Source organism: Dromiciops gliroides, chromosome 4 (assembly GCF_019393635.1).
Source record: "Dromiciops gliroides isolate mDroGli1 chromosome 4, mDroGli1.pri, whole genome shotgun sequence".
Classification (NCBI taxonomy): Eukaryota; Metazoa; Chordata; class Mammalia; order Microbiotheria; family Microbiotheriidae; genus Dromiciops; species Dromiciops gliroides.
In genome coordinates, this window is record NC_057864.1 from 356,444,864 (window position 1) to 356,466,987 (window position 22,124).

Here is a 22,124-nt window from a genome sequence, read left to right on the forward strand (position 1 = left end):
AGAAAACAGGTGCCTGATTAAAGTTGGGGGCTAGGAATTTGTGAATTGCTCTTAAAATTCCTGGTCTTCTGGAGAGAAAACTGTGGTGTGTGTGTGTGTGTGTGTGTGTGTGTGTGTGTGTGTGTGTGTGTGTGTGTATGTTTGGGGGGAGGAGGGGCAAGGAAAGGACTATGTGCGTATGTTGCAGCAAGAGCAGTACTGGGCAAGGAGAGTTGGGCTGAGTCGGAGTCTGGTTTTAGAAGCAGCAGTTGCCAGCAGCAGAAGCAGGAGCGGAGCCCAGCCTGACGCAAACCTGCCAGCAAGTAGCAGAGCCCCGAACACGAGGCAGGCGCCCCGGCGCGCGCGGTCGCAGCTGTCTCTCCACCCCAGAAGCCCCGGGCTGGCCCAGGAGAGGGAGCACAAAGGCAGGCGGTACGGAGCAGACCACTCTATCTCTGGTGCCACGAATGCGCGGCTCCTTCCCAGCGCCCCACCTGCGAGCGCGCCTGGCTGAGCTGAGAGAGGACGGGTGGAGGAAGCGAAGGCAGCATCAGCAGCAGTAGCATCTACAGCAGTAGCATCAGCATCCTTAGCGCTGCTCCTCTCGCGCCCCTCCCCCGCCCACTTCGCCTCCCACCCGCTGTCTCCGAGAGGCAGCCGGGCTGCAAGGGAACCCATCGAGGGTAATATGTTCCCGCGGCGACTCCTCCCGTGCGTGTCCTTGGCCCCGGGTTCGGCGCCGCAGCTCCTCCTCGTTTCCTCTGCTCCCGTCGCCACCGCTTCTCTCCTTACCTCTCTCCATCTCCATCTCTGCCGCTGCCGCTGCTCCTGATGGATGCCGGGGAGTGCTGCATTGCTTAAGCGCTTCTCCCCCACCTCCCCTTTTGCTGGTAGGGTAGGGGCCCTGGGTGCTGCTCTTTCGCCTCTCTTGGTTTAGAGGGGTTTATTGCCTAGCTAGAGACATTTCTGTTTTCTTTCCCCCCTTTCATTCCTTTTCTTCTTTCCCCTCCACCCTGAGACCATGTAGATTCACTGGCGAGAGATCCCACCTAGGCGGGAGTGGGGCTAGGCGGCTTAGATAAAAGGCTGAGAGGAGGAGGAGGGAGAAGAGGAGGTATTGGAGGGGGAGCCCACGCTGCTGCTGGTGCCACCGCCGCCACCAAAAATTTTGCTGGTACCATATGAGATCACTGTATACCAAAGGGAGAGGGGGAGATAACCAGCTTTACCCGAATCCCTCTACTTGGATCAAAGGGATTTTAAACACAAACGTAGAGCTCTTTTTTTAAAAAATTAAATAGTGACAAAAATATGCATCTTTGAATAAGCAAAGAGATAAGTAGGCTCCTTCCCCCTCCTCTTTTCTTTTCTTTCTTTCTTTTCCCCTAAAGATTCTCTCTCCCCGCCCCGGAACTCTGCCGAAGAGCCACTTTATTATTAATCAGAATTCCCATCTTTATCTAGGGCTCTTCCTTCTGTAGGGACTGCAGCATCAGAGTATTGGGTCTGAGATGTGCGTGGGGGTTGTTTTTATTATATCTTAGAAGAGAAGAGAGAGGAAGACAGCAGCGAGATAGCCGGGGCTATTTAGGGGTAGTAGAAAGGAGTAAAGAACTGAGTGCTGAAAACTACAGGGGGGACACATCCCCTAAAGAAAAGGGAACAGGAGTGGGACATTGGGGGGGGGGCGGAGTGTGGTGGAGCAACAGGGTACCACATTTGATACGAAGACAAATTAATTCCTGTAAAGAAAAAGGAGGCAGCAGTAGTAGCAGCCAGGGTCCAAGGGTGTAGGGTGTGTGTGGCAGAGGCCAGACTGGTCAACAAGGAACAAGAGGAGACAAGGAACTGGAGCACAATGACTCATTTACAAGCAGGTCTATCTCCAGAGACACTGGAAAAAGCCCGACTGGAGCTGAATGAGAACCCAGACACCTTGCACCAGGACATTCAGGAGGTGCGGGATATGGTCATCACCAGGCCAGATATTGGTTTCCTTCGCACGGATGATGCCTTCATCTTACGCTTCCTGCGGGCCAGGAAGTTTCATCACTTTGAGGCTTTCCGCCTCCTGGCCCAGTACTTTGAATACAGACAACAGAATCTGGACATGTTTAAAAGCTTTAAGGCTACTGACCCTGGCATCAAACAGGCTCTAAAAGATGGCTTTCCTGGAGGACTAGCCAATCTGGACCACTATGGCAGGAAGATCTTAGTCCTCTTTGCAGCTAACTGGGACCAGAGCAGGTAAATCTTCAATCCAGCCCTTTCTGTAGGCCAAAGTTTTGCAAGAGAGCTGAGAGAAATTCTTTTACTAACCCCCTTGGGGGGGGGGTTTGAAATTAAGCAGAGCACATAGGTTCTGAGATCTGCTAACTTTTTTTATGGGGGCACCAGAAGCTGAGGTTAGGAAAGAAGCTTTCAGAACTCACAGGGGGAAAGAAAGCCAATTACTTTACTAATTCAATTTAATAAATATTTATTAAGAACCTACTATTTGCAGAGCACCACGACAAGAATTGTGTGTGGAGGGAAGATAAGATATTTAGATAAGATACAGTGTTTGCCCCTGACTTGATTACTAGCCAGTCCCTATAGGTCAGTAGGATTATGGCCAGGCTTGCATTACCATAGCACTGAGTGTTAGACAAGCAGGACCATAAAGGATATCTCTACCCCTACCTTCGATTTCATAATCTCCTAAGAAAGTTCACTGGGGCTGTCGAGAAATGAAAATAAAAGTATACTTTTGCTTCCTTATCTTCTTTCTAAAATGTCTTTAAGAGAGAGATTCCTTTATATCTTGTATGCTTAAGCATTTTGCTTTTAAGGAAACATTCACCCAGATACAGAGAGTTTCCTTACTTGGGGACATTTCTGCTTAGTGATGTGTAGATGAAGGGATAATATGATGTATGTCACTTCATTAAGACATACCTTTTGTAGGCTAAGGATGCCCTAAAAACACTGAAAAGGAAACATGATTGGTGTGCTTATTCCTACATCCGTCACTAATATTAAGCAACAGAACAATGTGCTTTCTGTTCAATGATGTTCAGAGTGGTGGGGAAAAAAAGTAGAAAACATTCAGATGAATTTATGGGGAAATTCCTTAAAATATATTGCTGTTTTAAAAAAGAGAGATGTGTCATCATACTACTTAGATTTTGATGCTAGCCAAAAGAATGCAAACCACTTCTTTTCTACTTTTTTCTGAAGTATTTTCCCAGGTTGAAAAATGTGTGAAATTCAAAAAGACTTTTGTACTAGTTAGTACCAGCTAATGTTCAAAGTTGAATGGAGAGGCTAAAACTATATTCAGTGCTCTTATTTATAATGAGTTTTTCCTTTATTAAAAAGTGGCCTTTTGACAGGTTCCTTTTAGATAGCTTTAAATCTATCTTTAGAGTTTTTATGAATTTTTTTTCACATTTACTAAATTCTTATAAATAACCTTTCTTAGTCTTGACATTTTAGAACATAAACTTTTGTTTTCAAGAACTCATTTTCAACTTTGTGTATGTGTGTGTATGCATGTGTGTGCACACATACATAAATGAATTTGTATTATTAAGAGGTGGCCCTTTGTTCCTTGTTAGGTCAAAGTAAATTAGTTGTTTCTTAGATAAACATGGTGACAGATTCATACCTGAAGAAAGAGAGTCAAGACTTACTGGGTGGTTGGTGGGGTGGATTGTGAAGCATGACTGGGAAAGTGAACTTAGTATGAAGAAGTTCTGCTCAAATACAAAGCACACATATGTGAAAGGTTGGGGTTAAGATGGTAATTCTCAAATGGTGGTAGTTACTTTTCTCCAATTTTTTTTTTTTAATGAAGAAAGAAAGTTTAAAGTGACCTATTGGATACCCTGTTTTGAATTCTTTTCTCTTTCAAAAGTGACATAACTACACTTGCACAAGTAAATTGTGGAAATATGTAAGCCATTAATTGAACAAATCAAAATGTAAATAATTTGTTTAGAAAGAAATCAACATTTATGTGGAGAACATGGGTTTTATTTAGCTACAAGAAACTGTTAATTGTAAAAAAAATTTAGTGTAAACACCACACAAAGTGAATTGCAGCAGTATTCTAAAGACAATTTCATTCACAGTGACACAAATACATAAGAAACTTACTTTCAATGAAATCTATATGCAAGCTAATATTTATTTACTGATTTTTGGACTAATCTCAGATGGTCTTAGGGTTTAGTATAAAAAGCAAGGGACCTAGAATCAATATAGCTGAGTTGTAGTTTTAATTCTGCTGTTAACTAACTCTGTGACCCTGGGTAGGTCCCTTAACCTCTCAGGGTTTAGTTTGCTCATTGGTAAAAGGCTATTGGATTAAATTATCTTTAAGATATTTCCAAAGTCTAGATTTTTATGAACATAGTTTAAGCTTTGTATGGGAAAGTAGCAACTCTGAAACTCTTAAAAAGTTGTATTTTGTTAATTCTCTTTCATTTGTTTAAGTAAAAAGTACACGTTATAATTGTCAAAATACAGACTTTTTTGGTGATGGAAAGTGATTTATTGATTTACATGACTTGGTTTCATCTAATTAATCAAATGTGTTAATATTTTATTCATCTGAAAGTAGAAAATTATAACATAAAATTATATAATTCATTCATTAAACAAATTTTTTGAAATCTGATTATATGCAAGGCACTATTAGACCCTCGGAGGGGCAGCTAGGTGGTGCAGTGGATAAAGCACTGACCCTGGATTCAGGAGGACCTGAGTTCAAATCCGACCTCAGACACTTGATAATAGCTGTGTGATCCTGGGCAAGTCACTTAACCCTCATTGCCCCGCAAAAAAAAAAATAGACCTTTTGGAATTTTGGAGTTGGAAGAAAAATGAATTTTAACTAAGAAAAACAACTTTGGCATAATCAAGAAACTCACAAATATTAAAGTCAGTTGGTGTACAGTATTAGATATTAGATCATAGATTTTGAGTTGGAAGAGACCTCAGATATCATCATTTTACAGTTAACTAATTTGAGGCCCAAAGAGATCATAGAATCCTAGATCATACATAGACCTAGAACTGGAAGGAAACTTAGAGGTTGTTTAGTTCCTTCTCCCAATTTTATAAGATGGGGAAATGATTGTGAAGTAAGGAAGTAAAGTAACTTTCCCAAATCATGCAAGAAGTAATAAGTGGTGGAAGTAGAATTTAAACTTAGATCTTCTGATTCTGTGTTCTGTTTATTCTACTATAACATGCTGCCTCGGTTATGTCCATAAGACAGGTGTGATTTAATCTGAACTGCACAGTTTTACAGAAAATTTTTCTCTTGCTTCCCTCTATCCCACATGTAAATCTACTTGAAAGAGGTGAAGTCCAAGTTCATGTTCATTGTTTCCATGACACTGTCTATGCATTTCATCCTCTGCCATCTCCTTTTCCTTTTGCCTTCAATATTTCCCAACATCATGGACTTTTCCAATGAGTCCCATCTTTTCATTATGTGGCCAAAGCATTTAAGCTTCAGCTTTAATCTTTGACCTTCCAGTGAACAGTCTGAATGAATTTCTTTTAAGTATTGACCAACTTGACCTCCTTGCTGTCCAAAAGTCTTCTCCAGCACCAAAATTTGAAAGTATTGATTCTGCAGTGCTCAGATTTCTTTGTATTTCAACAATCACAGCCATACACTGCTACTGGAAAAGACAAAGGCTTGACCACATGAACCTTTGTTGGTAAGGTGGTGTCTCTATTTTTTAGTATGCTGTCCATATTTGCTAAAGATTTCTTTCCAAGGAGCAAACATCTAATTTCATGACTGCAGTTGCTGTCTGCAGTGTTCTTTGAGCCCAAGGATATAAAATCTGACACTGCTTCGATTTCTTCTCCAACAATTTGCCAGGATGTAATGCCTCCAGTTGCCAAGATCTTAGTTTTTTTTTTTTTATGTTAAGCTTCAAGTCAGCTTTTACACTTTCCTCTTTCACTGTCATCAAAAGGCTTCTTTATTCCTCTTCAGGTTCTGCCGTCAGTGTAGGCAAATAGTTTATTTTAGGGGGTCTGAATGTATAACAAAACAAATTCACTTAAACCCTTGTACTCTAGATAGAGTCCTTTTCTAGTCTTGGAACTGTAAAGAACAACTGCCCTTCAGTCCATTTCATTCTCATCACCAGGCCTACCTCATCACCTCTAACCTTTGAACCCTTCCCCAGTCTTTTTGCACCTGACCTTCTATATGTTAACAATAGTCTCTAGACTTTTTGAAGCTTCAGTGTTTCCATTGGATGCTCAATATTTATAACCCCGCTTCCCGTACTCTTTCTCTTTTCCCTCCCTCCCTCCAAAACCTCTTTGCTTTCCTAATATGGTTTTAACTTGCCAGAAAAATTCTCATCCCTGTTCTTCTTTCTCCTCATTCAGTTCTTTGCCTAACACCATGTAAATCTCATGTAACTAGTCAAACCCTCTACCTAAGTAAAACTTAACTATGAATCTCTTATCTTGACCAAAGATAAAGCCAGCATCCTGGTTGGACATGGGGAGCTCCCATTATGGTAGGTTTCATGCATTTCTTTAAGTCATTAGAAAGCTGGGTGATTGGTAGAAGTGGATGATTTTCTAAGGGAGAATCCAGAATCAGAGTAGAATAAAGGATTCTTTTACTCCCCTGCCTACCCCAGTCCCTGTAATGTATTGCTTGCACCCTTTGTTATATTTTCTAAGAGATTTGTCAAACCAGACTCATTGAAGAATTGATCTGCTTAACAGGTCAGAAACGGTGTCTTATGTTTCTTTTGTATTCTCCACAGCTCCTAACAGAGTGCTAGCATTTCACTCAATAAGAACTGGCCAAATTCAACTGGGTTACATATGAGTAGGAAGTTAGCTGACACCCATTTTCCTGAATTTTAAATTTGGAGAATTAGCTGGTGTAGTCGCACAGGAGACTGTTGGATAAAAGTAAATATGAGGGAGGGGATGCCAACCATCCATAAATGAAATAGGATTTGTTCCTGCAGTAGAATAATGCAGAGCCAAATCCAGTATTGTAAAATACTGGCATGCTTCCAGAGACACTGGAGGGTATATCTGATGGTTTTTTTTTTCTACAAGAAGACCAAGGTAAAAGTGCAATATCACCCCCCTCCCATCACTGGAATGTTCAAAGACTTTCTTGTCAAAATGCCTTCCTGTGTGGTCTCTGAGGGTTCTTCTTTTTCTAAAAGGAACAGGCACATTTGATTTATTACATTTATTGAGCAGGCTGTAACTTGGAAAAGATCAATAACATTTTTGCTTCTTTATTTTAGATTGTATAACATAATTTTTAAAAACAAGAAGAAAACTGAAGAATGAAAAACAAGTTATTGAACTTCATGTAATTCTCCCATTGTCATAGTATGTACATATACATACATGTAAATATGTGTATGTATATGTGTGAGTATATGGATGTATACATATACACACTAAGAGACAGACACACACATACATACATGCACACAGAGAGAGTTGCTTCATAAACTCTGACCAACCCAGTTATTGTTATCAGTTGTTTCAATCATATCTGACTCTCCTTGACCCCACTTGGAATTTTCTTGGCAGAGAAACTGGAGTCGTTGGCCATTTCCTTCTCCAGCTCATTTTACAGATGAAGAATTGAGGTAAATGGAGTTAAGTGACTTGCTTAGAGTCACACAGCTAGTAAGTGTCTGAGGCTAGATTCAAACTAAGAAAGAGTCTTCCTTACTCCAGGCCCAGTACTCTATCCAGTAGGCCACATACTCTTTATGATGCCATGGACCTATACTGTCCATGGGATTTTCTTGGCAAAGATACTGGAGTGGTTTGCCATTTCCTTCTTCAGTGGATTAATGTAAACAGAGGTTAAGTGACTTGCCCAAGATCACACAGCTAGTAAGTGTCTTAGGCCAGATTTGAACTCAGTTCTTTCTGACTCCAGGCCCAATGTTCTATCCACTGAGCCAACTAGCTGCCTCAAACTCTGATAAAATATTTAGTGAGTTGCCTATTGTATTCAAGACACTAAATATATGTTACAGCTACTTTATTTTGGTGGTCACTGGTTTTTCTCAGTCTCATGCTTTCTCTTTCCTGATCAGAATCTTGTTCTAAGACCTTCTCATTCATTTCTCATCCTATTCTAAATTGATTATTTTCTCTATTTTCTCTATTTTCCCTTCTCTAGGCCTGCTAAGTTTTCTACTTTCCCATATTTTCTTCCCTACTTCTAGGCTAGCCTTGGTCTCCTATTAATTCTCTAGCCCAATTAAGATTTTTTTCTCTGTCTTCAATCTAGTCTGAACCTAATCTTGTATTTCTCTCCTTTTCCATGCTTTCAGTGTGGATAAAGTCTTTCTCTTTTGTAAATATGTATGTATATGCACATATATATGTATATTATATATAGCTACACACATATATGTATGTGCACACATAACTTCAAGTTTCTTCTCCTAATTGGAAAATTTTATAAAATGAGTAAGGTAAAGAAAGATGTCATGAAGTAAGAGGACAGAAATAAGAGAACATTAAAGAAAAGAATTCTGGCATCATCAGGAACAGGTAGGGGAGTAACTGGAGAAATTAAATCAATTCCAAAGGGCTTTAACTGAATCCCATTATTACATGCCTCCCTAGTGTACAGATTAATATATACCTTGAATTAAATTATACTTCCTGAAACATAACTATATAAAAGTCTGACATATCAGAATTAGTTTGTAAACCAGGTGATAGATATTATCCCCCTCACCAATACCATAAATGGTTTCCTCTTTACTATAAGCCCACATTTATGGTTGAGTGCTAGAGTATTCTGTTTAAATATTTATTCTGTTCAACAAGGTTATATTCAGGATGGATTATCAATTTTCAAAGAAGTAGGAATAGAAATTTAATAATATGTAGGTTATAATTTAATATAATTAAATATTTAAGATGATGATTATCACATGATGAGTAAGAGATAACCAATGGAAAATCCATGTACTTTATTGGTATCCTTGTGCATGCAAAGAAGGCCCCCTGCATGCACAGTTGTCTAGGCCCCTTTTTGCTAATGTTATAGGAGGACATGGAGAATAATTACACAGGATAGATGGTTATGGAAGCATCTTTGTTGCTGGAAGGAGCAACGATACTGATGAGATGATGGATTCAGTTGAGTGAGTAATACCCTAATACACACTAAGTGAAAAAAATTCTTGATATCCACTTATTTGTAACATCTCTTTTCCATAAAAATTAAGATACAGTAAAAATTTAGCTGCTTGAGCTTTCTGGGCATTTGAATTTTGTTTTAGCCAGGATTGACTAAAATAGTATGATGCTTTTTTTTTTTTGTCTTTTTAAGGCTATGAAACAAAAACACTAAAGTTTTAAAAAGAATGTTCAATAAATGAAAACTTGGCTGAATTATAGCCAATAGTACTAATATTTTTCTACAGGTTTACTGAGAGATATACTAAACAAGAATTAAAAGAGAATCAGGCAATCTTCTGGACAACTAAATGAAAAAAAATAGTAAGAACAACAGCAGAAAAATAAAAGTTGTTTTTTGAGGTTTTTTTTTGTTTGTGTTTTGTTTTGTTTGTGAGGAGGGGGCTTTATTTTCCAGGTTCTCTAAATGATTCAAATAATTTCTCAAATGTCCACATTGTTAAAAAACAGATGGAAAGGAACTTGTGACTAAAGGGCCTGGAACTTTTCCCACCAAGATTTGGGGAACAGTGAGACTATATATTTATGGATCTTGGTCCATATTGAGGCAGGAATTGATAGTCACCTGGGCCTGCATGCCAGACTTTTCCCAGTCGGAGCACCCTTTTTGTAAATACACTGGAGACTGTTGCTTGTCAAACCTTTTTAGTTCATTCTTAGACTTGGCCCTTTAGTTCATGCCATGAAGAAGAAAAAAAATAGTTCTAATAAGTGTACTGAGAGTTGTTCTTAGGATCCTGGAGCACATTCCTGAAAAAAAATGGGATGGTCTTTTAAAAAGGGATGATGTTGGGATGTGTTGCTAGGACTTGAAGGGGCTTTGCAGAATCATCAGAAAAACCAAGTGATGCTGAAAGCAATAGGCACCCAACTAGTAGGAAACAGGGGATGTGAGAGCAGAGTACTAAGGCTGCATATACCTCCTCAACTAGAGTAGCAATTGACACCTCCAAACTAGGGCAGCAGCTGACATCTGTGATCTAGGACTTTTCTCCAACCCTCACCTGGAGACCAGAATTCACAAACATCTACTTAATGGAGAGGAGGAGCTAGGTAGCACACTGGCTACAGTACTGAACTTGCAATGAGGAAGACTCATTTTCCTGAGTTCAAATCCAGCCTCAGACACTTAATAGCTTTATTCTCAGACAGTTACTAGCTGTGTTATTAGCTAGGCAAGTCACTTAACCCTGTTTACCTAAGCTAAGCATCAGGGATACAAAGAAAGGCAAAAGAAAGTCCTTGATCTGAAGAAACTCACAATCTAATGGGAGACAGAAGATACAAACAAATATGTACAAATTATACACACATATATACATACATTAATATAAACACATACATATATACATATGTGTGTGTAAATTTTCTTCAGAATTAAAGTAGTACTGGGAGGATTGGAAATAGCTTCTTACAGAATATGGGACTTTAGCTGGGATTTGAAGGAAGTGGGGCAGGGGACGCTAGGAGATAGTGACGAAGAGGGAGAACATTCTAGGTTGGAGGACAGACAGTGACAATGCTCAGACAGGAGATGGAATGTTCTGCGTGAGGAACAACAAGGAGACCAGTGGCACTGGATTTCAGAGAATATGGAGGGGAATAAGGTGTAAATAGATTGGAAAGGTAGAAGAGAGCCAGGTGTTGAATGAATTTAAAAGCACAACTGTAGGTGTTGCCAGGAATCCTTGGAAACAATGACTTCAAATAGTGGCAGGGGAAGTGAATCCATCATGATCTTATGGGTCCCTGTTTACAAAATGTGGTGCTCTTGTAGAGGCTTTAGGGTCCATCTTCATTGCATGATTCAGGGCAGTTCAGAGATCATGGTAATTAAGGTGTTTTAATGGGGAAGAATCATTAGTCAATTCTGAATGGTCTCCCATCTCCCAAGTCAGAGGTAGGCAGGGATCAATCATAAATAAAAGTTTCTAACAATAGGAGAATCAAAGTATTGGGGAATTGGGAAAGGATCCCAGAAAAGGAGCAGGGCAAGAAGAAAGGATAACAAGTAGGAAGAGGGCATATGGCTAGAACTTATGTATCTTGTTTGATAGAGAAGGACTAGACCCTGCCAAAACAAAGGTTATTCTTGATTACAACAGATGCCCTATCTGACATTTTACAAAACAGCTGATGAGATAAAAAGTCAAGAATATCAACTTCCAGTGGCCCATCATTTAGCATTTGCTAGGATCAGGAAGTTTCCAGGCTCATATGGAACCTTCTCAGACCAAACAGAAGATCATAAAATCACCCATTTAGAGCTAGAAGGGACTTCAGAAGCTATCTGGTCCAACCCCTGCTTTTTACTGATGAGGCAACTGAGAATTAGAGAGGTTAAGTGATTAGCCCAAAGTCACACAAATGTCAAATGCCACATGTAAGACTTGAACCCAATGTTTCTGACTCCCTAGCAAATACTTTTCCCTCTGTTCTGCCTTCCCACAAAGGGTTTATTGGGCAAGACTGACTAAGATATTACCCACCAAAGAAAGATTTGTCTAACATTTCAAGGTACTTTGAAATATGTAGTATGGAACTTAGTGACTAATATTTCCACTGGAAATCCAGACTGACCAATTTAGGAATAATTTTAGCTCTTTTTAAGTCCTATGAATAGGTATATGTATGTGTATATATATATATATATATATATATATATATATATATATATATATATATATATATATATATATACTGACTCTACAATGAGTTGAATTACTCTATTAGTCTGGAAGAGCCATTGGCTCTTGATGCTGGTTTTTTATGGTACCAAACAATGAGTTGAAGAATGAAACACTTGGTCAATTTGGTTATTTATTATAAGGATTTTATTTCCCATTTTTTTTTGTGTGTGCATAGCATTAGGCATGAATTCAGTCCCTGGTCTCAAGGAATTTACAGTGTGGCTTGTGAGAAAACCTGTGAAAAGCTGAATAACAACATAAGCAAAATACTGCATTCATCACAAGACAATTTGGTGCCAAGGGTGTTATGCAAGTGGTATAGACAAGAAATGCCAGAAGTGAAGAAAAGCCACTGTGCTCCATTTAGAGTCATTTAGACAAAGAGGGATGTTAGCAGAATTGGTCTCAAAGCCAAGAAGACCTGGATTCAAATCCTGTTTTTGACACATTTTGGGGTTTCAATGCTCCAGGTATCTCTATTAATTTCTTTTCTTTTTTTGGGGGGGGGCAATGAGAGTTAAGTGACTTGCCCAGGGTCACACAGCTAATAAGTGTCAAATGTCTGAGGTCGGATTTGGTCCTCCTGAATCCAAGGCCAGTGCTTTATCCACTGCACCACCTGGCTGCCCAAGGATATTAATTTCAAAGGGCTGTCTTGGTTTTAAATAGGGCGTTTTCTCATCTGAGAGTTCCCTGTGTCATTGGTCTGGTTCCTGTCTTTACCTGGACAAACAAAAACTCAAATGCATTATTTAGGTATGCTCAACTTTCCTCCTTCTGCTGAATTCATTGAATTATTTATATGGTCAGTCCCTAACTTATATGGGAGCAGCATAATTTTAAATGTGATTATGTGGATATACCCTCAAGTGACAGAAATTCCAATTTCACTACAACTTGATACATAGTCTTTGAGTATTTCTGTGCCTGAAGAATTAATCACCTTGTCAACAAATATTTCCCAATGTTGTGACCTGGGAAGGAGGGGAAGAGAACAATTATTTATTAAGTATCTACTATGTGTCAGACACACTGCTAACTACTTTATAAATATAGTTTCATTTGATCTTCATACCAATCCTAGGAGGTTAGGTGATATTATTATCATCCTCACTTTACAGTTCAGGAAACTGAGACAGACAGAGGTTAGTGACTTACTAATATGGTTACTGTTTAATGACCTGACCAGGGTCACACAACTGGTAAATGTTGGAAGTAGATTTGAACTCAGAGCTCTCTGTATTTAGGCCTAGCACTATGCACAGGTCCTCTTGTTCTTTAGACCATCAATGTGAAATCTATTGATAGGCCTACACTGAGAGCCTTTTCCATTTGCTATAACATTACAGGGCTTGTGCTTCATGGATGTAAACTTTGAGAATCTAGGGTCAGCCTCCACACCATGAAAAAATTGAAGAGGGCACTATTTCTATTAGTGAAGTATACATTTCAATATAAGGCAGCTAGGTGTCACAGTGGATAGAGTGCTGGGCCTGAAGTCAGGAAGACATCTTCATGAGTTCAAATCTGGCTTCAGATACTAATTGTGACCTTGGGCAAGTCACTTAACCCTGGTTGCCTCAGTTTCCTCATCTGTAAAATGAGTTGGAGAAGGAAATGACAAATCATTCCAGTATCTTTGCCAAGAAAGCCTCAAATGGGGTCATGAAGAGCTGGACAGCTTTGAAAAATTGCTAAACAACACATTTCAATGTAACATTTTAAAAAACACCACCACCTCTATGTTTGAAGGAATTTCTTCACTTTGGTATTTCCCATAACAATAAAATTACAGGTCCAGTACCAGTCAGTGGACAAAACCAAACAAAACACTTCCCCTAAAGTTTTTAAGAATTATTGTGACCTTATGAGTTACAGTTGAGGGAAACTTACAGCGTGGCAGGTTATTTGGCAAGGCCTGATGAGAGGAAAAATTCTTTGATTCTGGGACAGATTTTAGATGTCTGTCATCTGAGGACTAGTCTAGGTACCTTCAAAAAGTCCCACCACAGGGTGACAGATTTTTTCCACTAAAGCAGCTCCCAAAGATTATCTCGTGTGAACTGATACAGAGTGAAGTGAGCAGAATAAAGAGAATGATTTACATAAAAACAGCATTGTAAAAACAACTTTCAAACCTTAACTCAACAACACAATGATCAATCATGATTTCAGAGGACCATGAAGCATGTTCCTTATCTCTTGACAGAGAGATGACCTACATACATTTTTGGTCATAGTCACTGTGAGAATTTGTTTTCCTTGACTATTTACTTTTGTTACAAGGTTTGATTATTCTTTTTTTTTTCCTTTTTTCTTTTGTTTTCTTTTATTTCTCAATGGTTAAGGAGAGGAATAAGAGAAAATAAATAAAAATTATTTTTAAAAAAGTGTCATTTAATTTCCAACTTTTAAAAATTGCCTTGCAAGGTTGATTTGAGAATCAAGTGAAATAATGTCTCTAAAGTGATTTGCAAGCCTTTAAAGCACCATCTAAATGTCATCTATTCTTATTATCTTCACCTACTAAGGCAGAGTAGATAGAGGTTATTTTAGTGAAGGGAGGGCACATGCTGATGAAATCAAGGATCCATGAAGTGTTGAAAGAAAAGTATGGAAAAAAATACAAAGTTGTACCAGTCACAGTGACACATCTTGTTTATTTGACAAGAACAACATTGGGAGAAATCACAAGTGGCCGTCAACATAGAGAAGAATTCAAACAGTACAAGGCAAGTAATATTTGCTTTGGTACATAAGTAATACTAGTATAATATAGCATACACAGATCATTTAGTGTGATTGGGTTTGAAGTTTATACCAATTAATAGCAGACAATTTAAATAGCAAGTACCTGAGTAATGTCCAATCTTTAATGTCTTTCAGAGCTATAGACTGGCAATGGAGTGTATGTATGTGTACGCGCATGCACATACATATCAGTTCATACATTTTGGGGGATGGGCAAGGACTAAACAGATTAAAGGGAAAGATTATTAGATAGACACTTGTTTCATGGAATCTTGTGCCCCATTGGAATAATAGAGAGATATAATTGTCTTTTGAATATGGTTGCTTTTTTCCACCATTATAGAACTAGTTCCTTCTGTTCGTAGTGGCACTCATTTTCTACATTTTCTTCAAAGAAAGATGATTTTAGTTTCCATGTTTCATCTCTAACATTTCCTTCAGTCTTATTCACCTTCATTCCCACAAAATAATAGCTCAGATGCTAATATGCCAAGCTTGGTGATAGGAGCTGGATTTATTTTTTGAAGTGCATATTTTTATCAGTGTTTTTACAGAAGATTTCATTCTTCCCCATCCTGTCCCAAATGTATGTATGGGTTAAGTGACTTGTCTAAGGCCACACAGCTAGTAAGTGTCAAATGTCTGAATCTGGATTTGAACTCAGGTTCTCCTGAATCCAGGGCCAGTGCTCTATCTACTGTGCCACCTAGCTGCCCCTCCCTCAGAGATTTTTTTGTTTTGTTTTGTTTTGTTTTTTTGTCGGGGCAATGGGGGTTAAGTGACTTGCCCAGGGTCACACAGCTAGTAATCGTCAAGTGTCTGAGGCCGGATTTGAACTCAGGTAGTCCTGAATCCAGGGCCGGTGCTTATCCACTGCGCCACCTAGCTGCCCCCCCCCCCCCCCCCGAGATTTTAAAAGGGAAAGAAAGAATGTTTCCTTTACACATTAGGGAAGCCCCTGAAAGCCAGCTTAACATGGATTCCTCCAAATAGGGGAAAAGAGGGGACTAGCTCCTAATAGATATGCCAGTGTGGGCAGGAGAGGGGGTGCTTAATGATCCTGTCTCCATGAGTCTAGAGTAGTATAGGTGATAACATTCAGAGTCAAATCATGTCAACAAGCATTTACTATGTATGTGTTAGGTACTGCTAAATCCTGGGAATACAAATACAAGCAGGAAGAAAGATAGTTCCAGCCTCCAAGGAGCTTACATTCTAATGCAGGAATGTAACACATAAAAGGAAGCTTAAAAGCCCAGGGGGATGGGGAAGGCAGGGAATAGATGAAAGTACCCAAGCATCTGACATGGGGGCATGGCAGAGAGAGTTCAGAAAGTTCAAAATTCAGTCTAAAGAATAAATGATTGTCCTTGTCTTCCTCCTTGAAATGGAGATTCTGGGAGGAAGCAGCAAATCATAAGTAGAGGAGCCAAGAATTGAGAGTACTTCCAGTGTGTGAAGTCCAGGGTTGAAGTGATCTTCAAAGGTGATTGTAGAGAAGGGCTGGAGAATCAGAAAGGCAGCTTAGGAAAAGACATGATTACTGAGAGGTAATACTAGAAGGTGAGGTGATGTGGATCTTGAAGGAAGGCAAGACTTAAATAAATGGAAAGGACAAAGAGAGTAATCCAGGTAGAGCAATTGGTGAGTAAAGATGTGGTAGTGATAATATACATAGGGTATTAAGGGAATAACAAGAAGATTAGACTAGTTCAAGTGAAGTTTCATGTAGTGGGGTAATGGGAGATAAGATCAGAAAGGTAGGTTGTTGTTGTTCAGTCATGTGTGACCATGACACTGTATGGAGTTTTCTTGGCGAAGATATGGGATTGGTTTGCCATTTCCCTCTCCAGTGGTTTAGGCAAGCAGAGGGGTTTGGGGTTTTTTTGGGTGGGGCAGTTGGGGTTAAGTGACTTGCCCAGGGTCACAGAACTAGTAAGTGTTAAGTGTCTGAGGCCGAATTTGAACTCAGGTCCTCCTGAATCCAGGGCAGGTGCTCTATCCGCTGCGCCACCTAGCTGCCCCAAACAGAGGTTTCTTTTGATTCAAACAGGCAAATTTTCAATTTCTGTATAAATGTCAGTTGTTGTTATATCCTCATTTGTTTAAAGGAAGAAGTAGAGCCAGAGGAGGCAAAGTAGGAGTGTCCAGAGAAGTAGGGAACGTAGGAAAAGAAATGTCATGGTAATCAAGAAATGACAAAATTTCAAGAAGGAGGTTGAGATTGACAGTGTTGAATGCCTCAGCTAGGTCAAAGGAAATGAAGACTCAGAAAGGGGTTCTGGTTTGGGGTGTGAGAGGTCTCTGCTAACTTGAGAAAAAAATTTAGTAGAGAGTTCTGAAAAGAAGTGGGTTAAAATGGAAGGTAAGAAAGCAGAAGCAGCAAGTATAGACCACAAAATTTATGTTCACCTATATTTAATATTTAAGTGCTTTGATCTCTTCAGAAAAATAACATTGGTCTAATAGCCATGGTCATTAATTTGTGAATACACACAATAACTCTGCAACAAAGGCCAGATTTTTTTATGGTCACTTTATACAGGAAAATACTTCAGGAGGATCAGGTTATTTTCCCCAGGTTCTTGAGGAAGAAAATAGAATAGATGGATGACGGGATATCCTACTTCACACTCTTTTATATATTAGAACATCTGTGATTTCTTTCAAGGAAAACCTTTTAGCAGTTTGGTGCCCAAGGGTAAGATGTCTTACCAAAGACATTACTGCCTCTCACAAATTGGAAAAGTGGTCTTCCTGCTACTAATCTTAAAGTCAACAATCACTGTCATTATTATTTTTTGTTTGTTTGTTTGTTTTTAGTGAGTCAGTTGGGGTTAAGTGACTTGCCCAAGGTCACACAGCCAGTAAGTGTTAAGTGTCTGAGGCCGGATTTGAACTCAGGTACTCCTGACTCCAGGGCCAGTGCTCTATCCACTGCGCCACCTATTGGGTTCAAGAACTCCTTAAATGTGATAACTCCTTCCTTGAACCTCTTTCCTCTATGTACAAGAGAAGGATAGTTATAGAAATGGTTCATAGAGTGATCTTGGTTGTGAACTCCAAATAAGATTATCATTTTTTTGAAAATATCTTATTTAATAATAACAATAGTTAGCATTTACGTAGCACTTTAAGGTTTTCAATGTTCTTTATAAATACGATCTCATTTTATCTTCACAACAACCTTGGAAGGCAGATACTTTTATGATATTTATTTTACTGATGAGGAAACTGAGCCATAGGCAGCTAGATAGTATAATGGATAGAATGCTGGGCCTGTAGTCAGGAAGACACAAAGTGAAAACATTGTATAGAATATGTTAAATCTCTTGTGCAAAATTGTTTATTTGCCTTTTCTTTGTAACTTATCTATAAAAAATTGCTGCCTTCCTTCCCCTTCTGGCAAAAAGATATGCATGTGTAGTAATTAGGACTTCATTCCTCCATGTTTTTCTTCCTCTTATCTTTTGTCATTGTCCTGGAATTTTATTTTAGAAAACCCATCAAGTAAAATATGTTGGATGTGGCTTACTCTGGATATATCTAAGCCCTTCTGCACATCTAAAAGTAGATGGAGTTGGTCAAATGAGGGAACATCTGGGTTTTGCCTTTTTTTTTTTTTAAAGAAGTAGTTTTCTTTAGGGTCTGTCAGCATGTTGTTGACGCATAGAGTTGTAACCCTGTTTGAATTGTAAACACTCAATAATATGTATTTAAAGTTGTACTATTGCAAACCAGGTATATTATCCATGTACTCATACACTATTTTTTGTACCTCTTTTACCATTTGGCCTAGTCTGTTTTTTAGGGTGTTATTTTCTTCAGTAATTTTTTGTGTCTCCTTTACCAAGCTGTTGACTTTTTTTCATGATTTTCTTGCATCATGCATTTCTCTTTCCATTTTTTCTCTTCCTCTCTTACTTTATTTTCAAAATAAAGCACTTTTTGAGTGCTTCTATGGCCTGAGACCAATTCATATTTTTCTTGGCAGCTTTGGATGTAGGATCTTTGACTTATTTATCTTCTTCTGAGGGTGCATTTTGATCTTCCTTGTCACCATAGAAACTTTCTAGGGTCAGCATTTTTATCTGTTTGCTCATTTTCCCAGCCTATTTCTTGATTTTTAACTCTTTGTTAAAGTGGGGCACTGCTTCCAGGGTGGAGGGCACAGTGTTCCAAGCTTCAGGGGTTTTGTATAGCTTTTTTCAAAGATACTTCTAGGGATTTGTAAGTTTTTAGTTCTTCCAAGGTAGTATGATTTAAGGAGAGATATGTTTACTACTCTCCTGGCCTGTGCTCTGGTTTGCAAGTAGCCACAAGCCTGATTTTCTGCCCTGGAACTATGAACAGGGTTCCACTCCACTGTGGCTACAAGCTCCAGTGTGTTTGTGCTCCTCCTCAGCCAGGGACTGCCACCCAAGACTGTGACCTGAATGGGAGTATGGGCAAAATAATAGAGTCTTGCCTCAGTGCTATCAAAGAGATCCCTGTAATCTCCTCCTGGCTGACTGTTTGACCCCCTTACTGTCTGTGGGCTGAGTTCCAGAAGCAGTTGCTGCTGATGATGATTCAAAGACTCCCAAAACCTGCTTCCTGGTTTGCTGGGTCTGGGTCTGCTCTGGCACAGCCTGCATTGGACTCCACTCCATTCTCACCCTGGTACAACAGACTTTTCCTGCTGACCTTCTAAGCTGTCTTTGGCTGGAAAAGTACTTCACTTTGTCTTCTTGTGGGTTCTGCTGCTCCAGGAATTGTCTTATGGCATTATTTCAAAGTTTGTGGAGGGGTCTTGGGGAGAGCTCAGGTGAGTGGCTGCCTTTCCCCCACATCTTGGCTCTGTCCTCCCCCCCAACCCCCAATACACTATTGTTTTTTGTATTCTCATCCTGTATCAGAAAATATTTTCTTCTATTGTTACTTGATTTTTAAATTTTGTTTAGCCACTTATTAAAGAATGTGTTTATGGAACAATTTGCCTCAGATCCATTCTAAGTCGTATATTTGATTTCAAATTTAAAATAACACAATAAAATGTTCAAATCTGGCCTCAGACACTTACTAGGTATGTGACAGTGGACAAGTTAATTAATCCTGGTTGCCTCAGTTTCCTTATATGTAAAGTGAGCTGGAGAAGGAAATGGTAAACCACTTCAGCATCTTTGTCAAGAAAATCCCAAATGGAATCATAAAGAGTCAGGCATGATAGAAACAACTGAACAACAAATTAAGTCTGACAGAGGTCAAGTGACTTTCACAGGGGCACAAAGCTAGTAAATATTTGAGGTTAGATTTGTACTAAAATCTTCTGAACTTCAGATCTGACACTCTATCCATTGTACCACTTAATTGCTTCTAGTTCCTTTCTAGGTTTTAACTATTAAAAAGGCTTTTAAGTCAGAGAATGGTAAAAAGAATCCTGGGGAAGCAAAATGAGCCAAAACTCCATCATAATAGCTTACAATTGTATGACTTTCCATAAATTATGTCATTTGAGTCTGTAATAACCACGTAAGCTAGTGCAAGTATTATAATAGACATTTTATACATGAGGAAACTGGGATTTAGAGAGCTCAAATAAGTAGCCCAATGCTACACAGCTAATAAATGATGGGTACTGATACTAAAACCTAGGCCTTCTGATTTCCAGGCCTATGCTCATTCCATGACACTTAACATTATCATTGCTTTGGAAGATACCTTTCAGACTTGTTCAAGATTCTGGGTAATGCTGTTCAATTTGCAAATATCCCGCTGTGCTACTAATAGTCATAATATGACATGTTTGACAACAGAGGACTGGAGTGAGTCAAGATCAATTTTGACCTCATGGAGAATAATTAAACTGTAAAGTTTTTTCTGAATTATATTCCACAGATATTTATTCATTTCCCCTTTTAAAACTGGAGAATGAACATGATCTATCAGAACAATCACATCTTTTCAATGAAAAAAGTAAACTCATTTTTAATATTAACATTGCAATTCTGCTTTTCTTCTTCTTCAAGATAATGGTTCTACCTGTCTTTTAATTTTCCTTCAAAAATAGTCATGACTCATACACTAGAAGGTTTTTTTCTAAATGTGGGTACATTTAAGAAAAGCATTTTTTATGGTTGAAACTTAGATCAAGCCAGCCAGTTTCCTTTAAGAATACTTGTCCTGGGGCAGCTAGGTGGCACAGTGGATAGAGCACCGGCCGTGGAGTCAGAAGTACCTGAGTTCAAATCTGGCCTCAGACACTTAACACTTACTAGCTGTGTGGCCCTGGCAAGTCACTTAACCCCAATTGTCTCACAAAAGAAAAAAAAAATACTCATCATGCTCCAACAGGAAGTTCCTCAAAAACCTTTCCTGTTCACACTATAATTTGGAAGTCTTTCCCTGTTATTTCTTGTTCAGCTCTCTACGACCCTATTTGGAATTTTCTTGGCAAAGATACTGGAGTGCTTTGTCATTTCCTTCTCCAGTTATTTTACAGATGAGGAAACTGAGGCCAAGAAGGTTAAGTAACTTGCCTAGGGTCACACAGTTAGTATCTGAGGCCAGAGTTGAATTCAGGTCTTCTTAATTCTAATGCTCTAGCCACTGCACCATCTAGCTCCCCTTCCTGGTTATTAGGATTATAGATACCTTTTGAGTTTCATCTTCCTTGATCTCTTTGTAGTATTTGACACTGTTCATGCCTACTTCCTGTTGGATTCTCCTTTGGTTTCAGAGATATCACACTTTCCTTTTGCTTCTCTGATTATGCCTTCTTTTTGTTTTACTGATTTCTCATCTTCATCTTTTTAACAAGCCTATAAGGTACTTAGCTTATACATGTCATTGGCCTTTTTTGTTCTCTTTCCATATTTTCCCTCTTGGTATTCATTCCCATTTCTTCACCTGATTCCTCCATGTCAAATGATCCCACTCTGTATTTTCAAGCCTGATCTTTCTTCTGAATTCCAGGTCTTGATTTATGATTGGCCTCAGCATAGCATATCCTCATTTGAATATTTCATCACCATCTTCCTCAATGTTGCCGAAACTGACATCTTTTCCCATTCATTGGCTGCTCTTTTTAGCTTAATTTATTTCTGTTGCTAGCAACATCATAAACTTAGTCTTCCATATTTTAACCTCTGTGGCTCTCTAGGACTTTTTTCTCCCTTACTTCATATATAGGCTTTCACAAACTCGTGTTTATTCCATCTCCTTAATATCATTTATATCTGTACCTTTCTCTCTATTGACACCTCAACCACCTTAGTAAAACGCCATATTACCATCAACATGAACTATTCTAATAGCCTTCTAATAGATCATTCCTCTTCCATTCTCCCTGCCCTACTTTCCACCCTTCTTCTTACTATGAGGTTAATGTTTTTATTAGATAAAATTTGTAAAGCACTTAGCACAGGGCCTGACACATAGAAGATGCTTAATAAATACTTATTTCCCTCCTTCTTTATGTATTGATCCAATTATGCC

At 38.9% G+C, this 22,124-nt stretch overlaps 1 protein-coding gene across 2 annotated transcripts in view; it reads left to right on the forward strand.

The window, feature by feature from the left end:
• Positions 1 to 537: 537 nt before the first annotated feature.
• The window catches only part of CLVS2 (clavesin 2), a 106,151-nt gene continuing 84,564 nt past the window's right edge, over positions 538 to 22,124 (forward strand). For both annotated transcript variants that reach the window (XM_044003464.1, XM_044003463.1), the window contains exon 1: positions 538 to 2,226. In XM_044003464.1, coding sequence (XP_043859399.1) covers positions 1,838 to 2,226 — 389 coding nt within the window. In that variant the 5' untranslated portion in view covers positions 538 to 1,837. The remainder of the gene's footprint in view (positions 2,227 to 22,124) is intronic.